General features: G+C 36.1%; 1 protein-coding gene and 1 long non-coding RNA gene across 2 annotated transcripts in view; one reads left to right on the top strand and one right to left on the bottom strand.

The window, feature by feature from the left end:
* The window catches only part of LOC109072593, a 61,481-nt gene that overhangs the window by 3,021 nt on the left and 45,551 nt on the right, over nt 1–12,909 (top strand). The window contains exon 2 of the long non-coding RNA XR_006160868.1: nt 8,868–8,965. This is a non-coding gene — a long non-coding RNA (uncharacterized LOC109072593). The remainder of the gene's footprint in view (nt 1–8,867; nt 8,966–12,909) is intronic.
* Nucleotides 1–12,909, bottom strand: part of LOC109072590 (interferon-induced helicase C domain-containing protein 1-like) — a 28,885-nt gene that overhangs the window by 5,783 nt on the left and 10,193 nt on the right. The window contains exons 6-9 of the mRNA XM_019088820.2: nt 11,607–11,817; nt 8,913–9,130; nt 6,704–6,808; nt 3,945–4,068 (exon numbers count right to left, since the gene is read on the bottom strand). Of these exons, the coding sequence (XP_018944365.2) occupies nt 3,945–4,068; nt 6,704–6,808; nt 8,913–9,130; nt 11,607–11,817 (658 nt within the window). The remainder of the gene's footprint in view (nt 1–3,944; nt 4,069–6,703; nt 6,809–8,912; nt 9,131–11,606; nt 11,818–12,909) is intronic.

Below are 12,909 nucleotides of genomic sequence, written 5' to 3'. Positions count from 1 at the left end.
TTCTGAATTTGGAAGTAAAAATCTCATTCTTTTTCACCACAGAGAAAAAATGGCAATAATTCATATTTAAAACAGGCTTAACATGAATTCTGAAATGCAATTTCAACATAATTTTAAAGCAATCATATTTACGTCATACATAGTTACGTCATTTACAACAAATCTCCCATGAGAGACCGGTGCCGTTTTTCCTGGAAGTTCACGATGAACTAACCAAGACGTGGCGTTTTTATTTCTGCTTCCCTCACCTCTGTTGACAGTGTTGAAGTAAGAGGATATGGCAAACTTCCCCTTGAGAAGAGGTGGTCGCACTTTTAACTGCCATCTGCACGGCAGATTTGCAAAGCGCTTCACTGCAGCTCAGAAGTCATTGTAGGTCATGTGCCACTTCCTGCATAAGCACACTAAGGCCACCTCGCTTCAGTGGCATTATTCTTCAGTACAGGACAGCAATGCTCTCATTCTCTGGTCTGAAGTGCAAACTCTGCTTCCAAAAGGAGCTGTGGAAATGGTTCCTCCACGCTCCAGAGGTATTATTCAAACTTTGGTACTGTGGTTGTGAATAGTGATGGTGGGCTCAGGCATCTGACCCATGTGCTTATGAATCCGTTCAAGATGCTGACTTGGAAGCAGATCCTCGTGCTATATGCCCCGGGGACTGTTTTTTTCTTTTTTTGTCTGTGGATCTGAAAGATGCACAAACCACTCTTGAGATTCATGTTCAAGGGGGTGGCCAACCAATATACAGTCCTACCATTCGGACTGTCTCTGGCCCATGCACTTTACAAAGTGCACGGATGCATCTCTTTCCCATCTGAGACAGATGGGAATCTGCATTTTGAATTACCTAGATGATTGGCTGTTCTTATCCAGATCGGAACAGGAACTCATCGCTCACAGGTTGCTGCTGCTCAGCCACCTGGAGCAGTTTGGGCTTATAATTAATTTAGCCAAGGGCTCTCTGTCTCCCATTGAGTAGTCTTCCTGGGGACAGTTATTGATTCTGCCCAGGTGTGGGCATGGGTTGCGCTGCAATGCTGCCTGATAATTCAGCAGCATCATTCAGACTTGGGACTTCACGTCCCCTTTCAGAGGATGCTTGGTCTCATGTCAGCCACTTCCTCTGTGATTCCTCTGGGCCTGCTTCACATGTGACCCCTCCAGTTCTTGGTTCAAAGCCCATGTCCCATCCTACGCTTAGTGCCTGGAACCAAGTGGCTGACATGCTGTCCAGGGACAATGTGGCTCCAGGAGAATGGAGACTACATCCCCAAACGGTTCAAATGATCTGGTCTGTCTTTGGCAGGGCAGAGGTTAATCTCTTCACCTCAGAAGACAACTTTCACTGCCCAGTTTTCTTTTCGAAACAGCAAGATGCTCTGGCTCACAATTGGCCCAGAGCTTGCCTGTAGGCCTTTCCCCAGGTTTCCCTGCTTCCTCAGGTCATCAGATGGATCTGTGAAGTCAGATGCTCAGTCCTCCTGGTGGCCCCAATCTAGAGGAATCAGATGTGGTTCCCGGAGTTTATTCAGCTGCTATTGGCTGCCCCTTGGCCACTACCACTGAGGAAGGACCTGCTCTCGCAAGTGAAGGGCATGATTTGGCATCCCTGGCCAGAGCTGTGGAGCCTTCATGTTTGGCCCCTCAACAGGATTCTTTGCAGCTCCCTGTGAGTGTAACTAATACCATTTTGGAGGCTAGAGCTCCATCTTCAAGACGTCTTTATGCCTTTAATGATCAGTCTTCTCTGATGGGTGTGCAGCTCAAATGAGGACCTGTGCTCTTGTGACGTGTCCTACATGCTAACCTTTCTACAATAGCTGATGGATAAGGGGCGCACCTTTCCATGCACAAAGAATTATTCTCTCGTGGCTGGCCAGTCAGTTGGCAGAAACGACTTATCTTTTGTCCTCAGAGCTGCTCCAGTCAGCCGACTTGCAGCCTCTGTTGCTTAAGACTGCCCTCCTTTTGTTAGCGTCGGTCAAGCAAGTGGGTGTCCTGCAAGCACTGTCGGTCAGTGCTTCATGTCTGAGTTTGGGCCTGTAGAGTCATCCTCAAACCAAGACACGGCTAAAGTGTTCTCCACTATGTTCAGAGCATTCCCATTTCAGAGGATGAGCAGGGTCCTAATCCACTCTTTTTATTGGTGATATCTGTGTGGCCACTGGCTTGTTGTCACCATTTACCTTTGCCAGGTTTTATATCTTGGATGTCCCTGCCCTGCAGGCACGGATTTGTCCTATGGACAAAGGTTAGGTTTTGTTATGTAGTCCTCAGCCTAGGTGGCTTGGGTCTCATTGTTAGCTCAGACTTATAACCCTCAGTACGTGCACTTCAGAGCTGTGCTCGCCAAGCAGCTTCGTTCTGCACTTGCTTATAGCACAGCGCTATTGGATGTGTTCGAAAAGGACATGAGAAAAGGGAAGGAGTGTTGCGTATGTTTCCATGCTATATAATGCTTGCTGCATTTTGGCAATTCTGAGCAGTACGCAGATGCCGTACGCTCTTCTGTGTCAGCCTTGTGCACCGATGCGCTGTTTGCTTTCAAACCAAAGCGTAAACACATGTAACAAACGTATCCTGTGGTGTGCTTGCGTACTAGTCAGATTTGTCAAAATGGTGCTACGCTGATTTGGAGAGACACAGGGGAGAGGAATTGTTGAATAAAGTCATTATTTTTGTTTTCTTCGTGTACAAAAAGTATTCTCGTCGCTTCATAACGTTATGGTTGAATTACTGATGGCAGATGGAGTATTCTGACAATGCTTTTCATACCTTTTATGGACCTTGACACTGTTATTTATTTGGCAGTCTATGGGACAGTCTCAAGCCTCCCTGTTTTCATCCAAAATATCCTAAATTGTGTTCCGAAGACGAACATAGCTTTTACGGGTTTGGAACGACATGGGGGTAAGTGATTAATGATAAAATTTTCATTTTGGGATGGAGTATCCCTTTAACGTTAACTCAATATACAACTCAAACCATAAAAGATATTATTTGAAGTAAAATAAACTTTAATTGAAATAAAATTGAATATAAAAAAACATTAATCTATTTTATTTCAGGTATTTGCCAAGGCAATATTTTTTTACATTTTCATTTTACTTAATTTCAAGTACTAAAATAATATACTCTATCATTTTGTATAACTACTGGATCTGGGTCTGATTCTGAATGTCTGAACACAGTTGAGAAACTTTGTTGCAAGTCACATTGAAATAATAGTTGCTTCCTTTCAAAACAGGAAAGAGACGGTTATTACTGTGGCTTATTGTGACATTTCATGTGATTGCATGACTGTATATGAAATTCTTATCATGACTTCAACAATATGGTGGTTAATCATGGTTTCTGCAAAGAAGGCAGGAGGCAGAAGACACACAAAGAGAAACCACATTTTAGTAAGAGCTTTGCTAAGATCCAGTGGTCACTGGGTTTTTGGAAATAATATATTTATACAGTTGAACTGAATAAGTGTGTAAGACAAGATCAAAATAAGTGTGCAAGATAAAAATGTTCAGATTTAAATTTCTTCTCAAATACATTCGAGTGGTTTGGCTGATCTCCCCATTAGCTGTTAGACATTGTTAATACACTATCTGGCCACAAAAAGACTTTGTTTTTACAGCTGTTCTGAAGTATGCAAAAATAATTATATTTAAGCAGCATATACTGTATATTGCAGATATTTATTTATAATTTAATAAGAGACTGTTTAATGGTCTTATATTTTCTCTGTCTGCTGCCTTTGACGTCACAGCTCATAAAAGAAGGTTTGAGACTGTGTTTTTGTGGTGCAACCAGGAATTTGTATTTATGGAAATTTATATGATGCCTTTAAAATGGTAATTTTCATCACTTTTTCCAGATATTTCCCAGTTTCCAATGACCCAGTAAACCTCCATGTATCTGAATGTCTTTGTAGAAGGCAGTAAACTCACCGTTCTGCTCTTTCTGTACGACCCACTGTTCATAGTATTGTGTGCCGGGATCACAGAGGGGCTTCAGGTCTGCATGTGTGTGGATTTCATCCATTATCTTCTTGATCACGTCTCCGAAGGGGTCCTTTAACATGCCATAGACACAGAAGGTTTTTATTGTGTCACGTTTTGAAATTATCCTCATCTATTAAATATACCAGCATCATAGCAGAAGAGTATGTATGCTTTCCTGTATTAAGGCAAGAACTTTAAGTCTTTAAGTTTTTGTATTGTTAGTTTATACAGATTTTTCTTGAAATATTTAATCAAGTATTACATATGAAGTGTGTGATTTTTGCGCTACTAGTGGCACCAAAAATAATTGCAAAAATCATGACTGTTTAAGATAAATTTCAAGAAGAATGTTCTTAAGTGCAAATCTTAAGAACACGCTTATTTTCTTAATAATGTCTTTTTATTTTTTTCTTAAGAAGAAAAAGGTATGCTTTGGTGTTATCTGATTGTATTGCGGTTCTTGACAAAGACTGGCTGGTAAACTCAAACACATAGTATTTTCATTTTTAATGCATTGTATTGATAGTTATTTTTTTTAAAAATGTCTGTTGCATTCATTTGCGCTCCATCTTTCTTGCACTGTGTATGGCTGCTTTCATATGTGCTGAATGCTGCCGAAAGTTAAGTCATAATTATACAGGTACATTTAAAAAAACAGGGTCCCGATTTGACTAGTCAGTGAGTTGTTATATAATGCTATCTTCGAATTCACCAGAAAGTCACATAATCATCGAAACTTGATCGTTTACATTATTTATCATTACTAAAGCACATCCCTATATGATATGTATTATTCTGTACTGTATGTAGGTAGTGCAATGCTGTAATGCTTAATCACAACAGTTAACTTCTGGGGCAAGTTGGAGGTTATCCGAACTTTAGAAGGTTATTTACAATTATTTAAAAAAAGAAAATCTTAGGAACAGTTCCCAACAATAGCAGTTTATTTTTTTGTTTTGTTTTGTTTATTCTTAAGAATGTTTAGTGAATCCGTGGTCGGAAAAATACATTTCTTAACCTACTGTCAATTCCAAGAAGTTTTTAAGAATGTTCCTAAGTGCAATTCTCAAAAAAAAAAAAAAAAAAAAAACTTAAGCAGTTCTCAAATATTTTCTTTAAAAAAAAAAAAAAAAAAAAAGAAAGAACAGAAAAAAAAAATCCTTTTTGTGACAGGCTTTGTGTTTGTATGTCTGTTCTTTTAGAAAACTCGCTAATGAAAAATTAGTTTGAAACAACCCAGTAAATGTATTTAACATCTTACCTTTGGGGATTTAAGACAAGTTGGAATTTTTTTATCTTTAAGAACTCATTTACAATGATTTTAAAGAATATTTTTATAAAATTTTCTTAAGTTTTGTCATAAGAACAATCTTGAAAAACAGATAAGAACTTTCTTAAAGGGATAGTTCACCTGAAAATTAAAAAAAAGTTGATGGACCTCATTGACTTCCATAATATCAAGGGGAGAAAAAATAGTATAAAAGTCAATGGCATCCATCAACTATTTGATAACCAACATTCTTCAAAAAAATTTTTTTGTGTGTTCAACAGAAGAAAGGAATTCATACAGGTTCGCATAAACTTGAGTGTTCAGTAAATGATGACAGAATTTGCATTTTTTGGGTGAACTATCCCTTTAAGAAGTATTTTGGGAGTATAAAATATACACAGCTTGCCTTTTTTCTTAAGTAAGAAAAAAAATAGCAGTAAAGAAGAATTTAATTCTTAAGAATGTTTTTTAAATCCAGCCCCTGACAAACGGGGAAGTCGTGGCCTAATGGTTAGAGAGTTTGACTCCTAACCATAAGGTTGTGGGTTTGAGTCTCGGGCCGGCAATACCACGACTGAGGTGTCCTTGAGCAAGGCACCGAACCCCCAACTGCTCCCCGGGTGCCGCAGCGTAAATGGCTGCCCACTGCTCTGGGTGTGTGTTCACGGTGTGTGTGTGTTCACTGCTGTGTGTGTGCACTTTGGATGGGTTAAATGCAGATAGTGTTGCTTTCGTCAACGAAAATTATGACTAAATATCATCGTCAACGAACCTTTATAACGTGACGAAAATGAGACGAGACGCAATGTAAATGCTGGTCATGTGACGATGACTATAATTAAATGTATAATGCAATATTGTTGATGAATAAAAACGAGATTAAATGTGGTTTACAAAATAAAAACTATGCTAAAATGTCTCTTCATTTTCGTTGACCAAAACGAGATGAAACAAAATGTTTTAACGTTAGTTCGTCTCATTTAGTCGCGTTATTATTATTATTATTTTGCAGTATTTCTGTTGCCTGTGTCTTACTTCAGTGCTGCATCAGGTCACACTGCGCAGTATACTTCTAGGTACTAGTACTATATTGACTGGGTTAAATAGAATTGCATTACTAAAAAGAGACTAAAATACCATTTTCATTGACTAAAACTAGACTAAATTGTCATCAGTTTTCGTCGACCAAAACTAGACTAGACTAAAAAGAGTATGAACGTGACTAATAAAAACTAAAATGACTGCTTCACACAAAGACTAGACTAAAACTAAAATTAAAACAGGCCGCCAAAAACACTAAATGCTGAGCACAAATTCTGAGTATGGGCACTATACTTGGCTGTATGTCACGTCACTCCCTTTAAACAGAAACCTGGAGCAGAAATGACACACTTCACATGAGGTTTAATCAGTGACACACATGAAGTAAAATTACCTCCTTCCTCTCTTCTGCTCTTGCAATCCTTTTGTAGGGTGTTTTGGCTTCCTCTTCTTTGAAAGTCGTTGTTTTTATTGTGAAAGCATCTAGGTTTGCACAGATCTGTAATGAATCAAAATAATGAGACATACTACTGACATACTACACAGTTCCAGTTTAGACAAGGCTAACAGATAAACTGTGAAATGATCAATAGCATCGCACATCCTTGGACTTGAACTGACCTTGAATGACTAAATAGCAAAACATTTGTTTTGTCTATATATTGTCATTGAATTTCAGTTAGAATCACTTTTTGACTCGTTTAGTAAAAATATCCATTTGATTGTGAATCAGACTACATTGGTTGTGCTGTACAGTGTTTGTTGTTTGCATTTTTGTTGTTCCACTTCAAATGCACATACATTTAAAGATCTGTTAATGTCTTGAAATTATTTTTTATTTAATTTTATTTTTTTAAGGAAACCCTATCTTAACCCTATTTTCTGACCTAGGAATCAAATGCAAATGAGTTTCTCTTGGCACTTTGGTGCTGTTGTCATAAAGATTCATGGTGAAGCAGGCCAGCAGAGTAATAATGTGATGCAGGGTCCTGACTGGAGAAGCATGAAAGGCATGCGGAGGTTTATAGCTGCCTTCAGCACAGGGGCTGCGTGGAACATTGGAAACAGCTTTGCGATGGAGAAAACATTAAGAGATGTGGGAGAGGTGGGTGGGTGTGTGTGTGGAAAAGATTAGAGAAAAACGCTTAGGAAGGTTTTTTTTTTTTTTTTTTTTTGGTGAAGCAGAATCTGGAATTTGTACATTTTACAGTGTGTGTTTTGAAAACGTGTGTGCATTCGCTAACATGTGGATTTGCTCAGCTTTGTTCTCATAGCATGTGACATGCACATTGCTGTAGGCATGGGAATTGTAAAGACTTTAACAATTTGCTTCCACTTAATCATTTCAGCTCCTTTAAAATTCCATTCAAGAACTAAAGGCTGGAATACACTACATGACTTTTAAGATCTGAACAGTTTTTAAAACACTAGACATCATTATTACTGACTTTGTAAATAGTCACAGAGGAAAAACTGGCTATCATACACTAATAAATGGCTGAGGATCACACACTACCAGACTTTCAAGTCGTTCCCATCACAACAAGCTCATGCAGAAATATGTGTGCTAGGAGACACATGACAATTGAAAACAATGTATGTTCTAAAACCGGCTGAAAATGTCAAACGTGTTTGATATCCTCTGACTGGATAGAATCAGAGTCTGAAGCTTATAAATTAGGAGTCTGATCATCATACACCTGATTTTCTCAAATCTGCAGACTTGATCTGAGTTTGTGTAACTAGCGCCAGCCTCTGCAGACTGTAAATTGGAGCCAAAAGTCATGCAATGTATTCCAGACTTTAGGTTCTTGTAGTACTTTTAAGGAAAGTACGAACAATACCATAACAATGCTTGTACAGTGTTTAGTTATCTTAATGTTAATTTCAACATTTACTTGTACTCAGTTAATGCACTGTGAACTAACATGAATATTTTATTAACTAACATTAACAAAGGTTAATGCTGTCAAATAATATGCTTAATAATACAATGCTTTATAATAAGGTCTCAATTATTAGCATTAGTTAACATGAACTAACAATGAACAACATATTATATTGTTCATTGTTAGTTCATGTTAAATAATGCTAATAATTGAGACCTTATTATAAAGCATTACTCATTTTTTAAATGTTTTTCAGACATTTCTTTTGCTCACCATTTATTTGATTAAAAATACAGAAAAAAAAACATATAACATATTTTCTGTTGGAATATGTTATAAATTTAAATTATTCCCGCGATGCAAAGCTGAATTTTCAGCATCATTACTCCAGTCTTCAGTGTCACATGATCCTTCGGAAATCATTCTAATATTATTATCAATGTTGAAAACTGCTTCATATTTTTTGTGGAAACTGTGATGCATTTTTTCCAGGATTAATAGAGAGTTCAAAGCATTTGTTTGGGACAGAAATCTTTTGAAATATTATAAATGTCTTTACTCTCACTTTTGACTTAATGCGTCCTTGCTGTCTTCTGTGCAATAGAAAGATGTGTTGCTTGCAATATCACAACTCAGATAACATGTTTGGTCTTTGCTGTATCACTGTAGACTACCAGAACAGCGCAGAAGCTGAAGAAGCACTGTTGATATTACCTGGAGAATGTGTTCCTCTGCCATCTGCTGGTTCATGGCTCCTCCCACACCAGGTGAGGCCGTCAGACCCAGAATCTGAGGGAGCGGAACTGGACTCTTCTCCTGCTTCTTCAGGAGCTGGTTCTTGTGTTTTTGACTTAGGTAGCGAATCATGATGTGGTTATACACACCGCCCTTCTTCGTGTGGTGGCATTCGTCAATAACCATCAGAGTGAACTCTGCAAGTATATAGGAATTGAATCAGAATGGAAAATCAGAATTTATTCAGTTCAGCGTCTACTTACCATAGATACAGGAAAATAATCTTAATATTTTAATATTTAAAATGATTAATAACTTTCTAGTGCATTATATCTTTACATTGGATTTAATTTAATTTTATTGTTTGATTCCAAGTTTAATGTGAATAAATGTACAGGATACTACATGCAAAACCTTTTTTTTTTTCATGCACTGGTCAATTTTTAGATTTTGGTCTATTTCCCTTTCATAAAGTCGTCTTTCAAACTAGTAGAAAGAAAACATTAAAAAGAAACACTTTTATTACACCTTATCTGTTTGTTTCTGTAGATTTCAATTACAATGCATATCTTTAAAAGTGCATTTTCTCAAAATTAATTAATTTATTTTTTTCTAATTTTGAGTCTGAAATCTCCACTTCAGCAGCACTTGCATACTGTACACCCAAATTTACAGTTTTATTCTTATCTGTATTATGAAGGTTTCTACAAAGGGGCTTGTTCAAATATAAATCACCTGATTTTATATAACAATTTATTATGGTGAATTTGTTTTCGGACTGTTGACAGTATTTTCTAATTTATAGAGTGATTAATGGAGTGATTACCTTTAACTCTAGTATGTACAAAATGAAGCAAGAATTATGAACCTGGATTTGTCTAATGTCTTTCTGTTCTGGAAATGCATGCAAATTAGTTCACATTTGGGTAGATAATGCTTTATTTGCATATTTAAACATTCAAAAAAATCAACTGTGGAAAGTATAGTGATAACCTATTAGTTAATTTTTACCCTATTCACCTTGCAGTGTCTTATCTTAAAGGGATAGTTCACCCAAAAATTAATCATTAACTTATTCTAATTCTAGGACCCTATGAATCCACAAAAAAAAAAGAAAAAAAAAAGGAATTTACTGTACAACACAGAATGTCACGGAATTTGCCAAATTTTGGATGAATAAAAATAGTATTTAAACATTAATCCTGTATGTTCTGCGTGTTTCTGTGTGAATGAATGGCGCAGACGTACTGTACTCAATATATGAACACATGAACATTTCCTCTAGAACTGCTCTGAGAGTCACTTCATGAGCATTTTACCATTTCTTTTGAGAAAAAACTATCATATCATATACAAACAGAAACGTAAAGGCCTTCACAGCAACCCTTCAAAATAAAAGTTTGGTTTAACTTTAAGAAACTGTGACAGAAATATATTACTTAATTTAATGATAGTAGTACTACTACTACTACTAATAAAATTATTATTAAACATTATTTTCAAGGATTATTTGCAAGAAAAATTATTTACCAAAATTTATTTACCAGAAAAATGTAAATACACATCACAGTATTTCTGAAAAATAAAGAAAATAATAATAATAATAATAATAATAATAATAATAATAATAATAAATATTTTTTTTTACTTTTGATTATTAACATTTAATGAAACCATTAAAATGGAATCCAGAAAATTAATGGAAAACACAGAATTTGGTAAAAATAAAACTGAATATGAGAGAGAAAAAAAGTTTTTTTGATAGGGCCTTAAAAATTTACTTTTTGTTAAACTTTTAATAAAGTACTGTTAAATTGTGTAAAGTTTTAAATTAATTAGACATGTTTTTGGTACATATTTTTAATGTAACCATTAAAAAAAGAGTCTAGAAAATTGTAAACTGAATAAACCGGAATTAAAAAAAATGTCCCTATAATGCTTCAAAACATAATTTTTGGGTGAGCTATCCCTTTATTTGCAGTTATTTTTATGACAATTAATCACCAGCCGACTGTCTACATGAAACACGTTAATAATACACTGTTCATAGTCCTTACACGCAAATTCCATCATTTTTTTTCTAGCATGTGTTTCTAATCAACAAAAGCGGGTGCTGTAAACCTCCAGTCCACTCTCACCGGCTCAGTTTACAGGCGTTTTTGTGCCGCCTTCTGGCATTCCCAGGGGTCTCTAGGGGGAAAAAAAGGTAGTCTGCATTTCACACACTGACAGAGAGGCGGTGGGTGATGGGGCCATGTTTTACAAATCAGACTTTAAAGGTGCTGCCTGTTTGGCCCCTCAGGGCTGGAGTGGGAGATGAAATGGAACTCAAACTCTGAAACTGACAGCAAATCTCCACTGAATTTGATCAGCCAGACATGTGGACGGAAAAAAGGGTTTAAGAGTAAAACGAGGGGAGGGGGGGCAACAAACAGCATATGCCACAGAGGAGGAATCCCACCTTGCGGCGGACGCTGCCAGAGAGACTCACAAGAGAGCCGAAACTGCCAGCAAAGACTGATGGGAAAACACTGTCACATGAAACCTCAGAGGAGGAGCTCCGGTCTCCTTTCAACGTCTAACAGAGGCTGAACCCATTTGACTGGACTCTGCCTCTTTGAGAGTGTTGAAATGATTGTTTGATCATTTCGAGGGAAGGAAAATGTGACCTACGTGATAATTTGATCCCGTCCTCATCACCGTTCTTGGCTTTGGCCAAAGAGTTTTCCAGAATCTGTGCTGTGCAGATGATGATGTCATTTTGCTCGATGATTTGTGGGAAGGAGATTTTGAGCTGCGAGGCTCCGCTGACCCGCTCCACTGAGTACTGGTGCTTTAGAAACCGCCCGAACTCGGCCTTGTAGTGCTGCTCGACCAGGGGAACCTGCAAAGAAATCATAAAACATTATTACATGATTTCAGAGAAGTTGCAAGACTTTTCTGGTTGGTCGCATGGCATTTTTTTGTGATCATATCACTGAAGTGCTGAGTTGTATGTTTGCACCACACTTCTGCTGATAAGGATCTTTTTAATAAGTTCAAGACATGATTCAGCAGGACAAAAAGCCCCTCCACTGCTACAGCAAACACTTGAAATCATCAGGTTTCTATTATTTTTTTCTTTTTCAGAGACCTAAAAGCCTCTAGCTCAGTACTTGCTGAACTAATCAGTCTGGGCAGTAAAGATTGTTATTACTCAAAAGTTGCTTGGTTATAGCTCAGAAGAATAAGAATAAACACAAATGAGTCAATTGTTGAAAAAGTGAGAGCTCATCTTAAAATTATTGTAGAAACCAAAATCATTTGGCCTTGTAAAAATTTGATGAGATTTTTTTTGAGTTTTAATCAAATAAATAAATAAATAAAAATCGATATAAATATTTATTTTAATAAATAAGATATTAAAATAAATAATGTACAGCTACCAAGATTATGTTGCCTTGTAAGAATTTAATGAGAAAAGTATTTTTTATAGAATGTAGAGTTTTTAATAAAATATAATCAATATAAACATTTTTTAACAAATAAAATGAGTAAAATCAATAAAAAAAAGTATTTTAATAAATAAAAGTATTTGATATATACCAAGATTATTTTGCCTTGTAAGAATTTGATGAGAAATGTTTGTTAAATATAAATTTAAATAAATGCAAATATTTAAATGAAGACTTTAATGATTCCAGTGTCATTTGGTTTTAATAAAATAAATAAGATCAATATAAATATTTGTTTTTGACTGATACCAAGATCATTTGGTCCTGTAAGAATTTGATGAAACATGTTTGGCGTTTAACAAAAAAAAAAAAAAAAAAAATTAAATAATAAAAAATTTAACCAAAATGAATCAGAGAATGTCTTGTACTTTATTCTTAATTAATACTGCAATTTAAATTATTATTAATACTTTTTTACTGTTTATAATATTGCCACTATTATATGTATATGTTTATTTGCAGTAAATAGACGGCTGTGCTGC

The sequence above is a fragment of the Cyprinus carpio genome, chromosome A9 (genome assembly GCF_018340385.1).
Source record: "Cyprinus carpio isolate SPL01 chromosome A9, ASM1834038v1, whole genome shotgun sequence".
NCBI classification, from domain to species: Eukaryota; Metazoa; Chordata; class Actinopteri; order Cypriniformes; family Cyprinidae; genus Cyprinus; species Cyprinus carpio.
The sequence above is the reverse complement of the archived record's forward strand: the minus strand, read 5'-3'. Positions and strand labels throughout refer to the sequence as shown.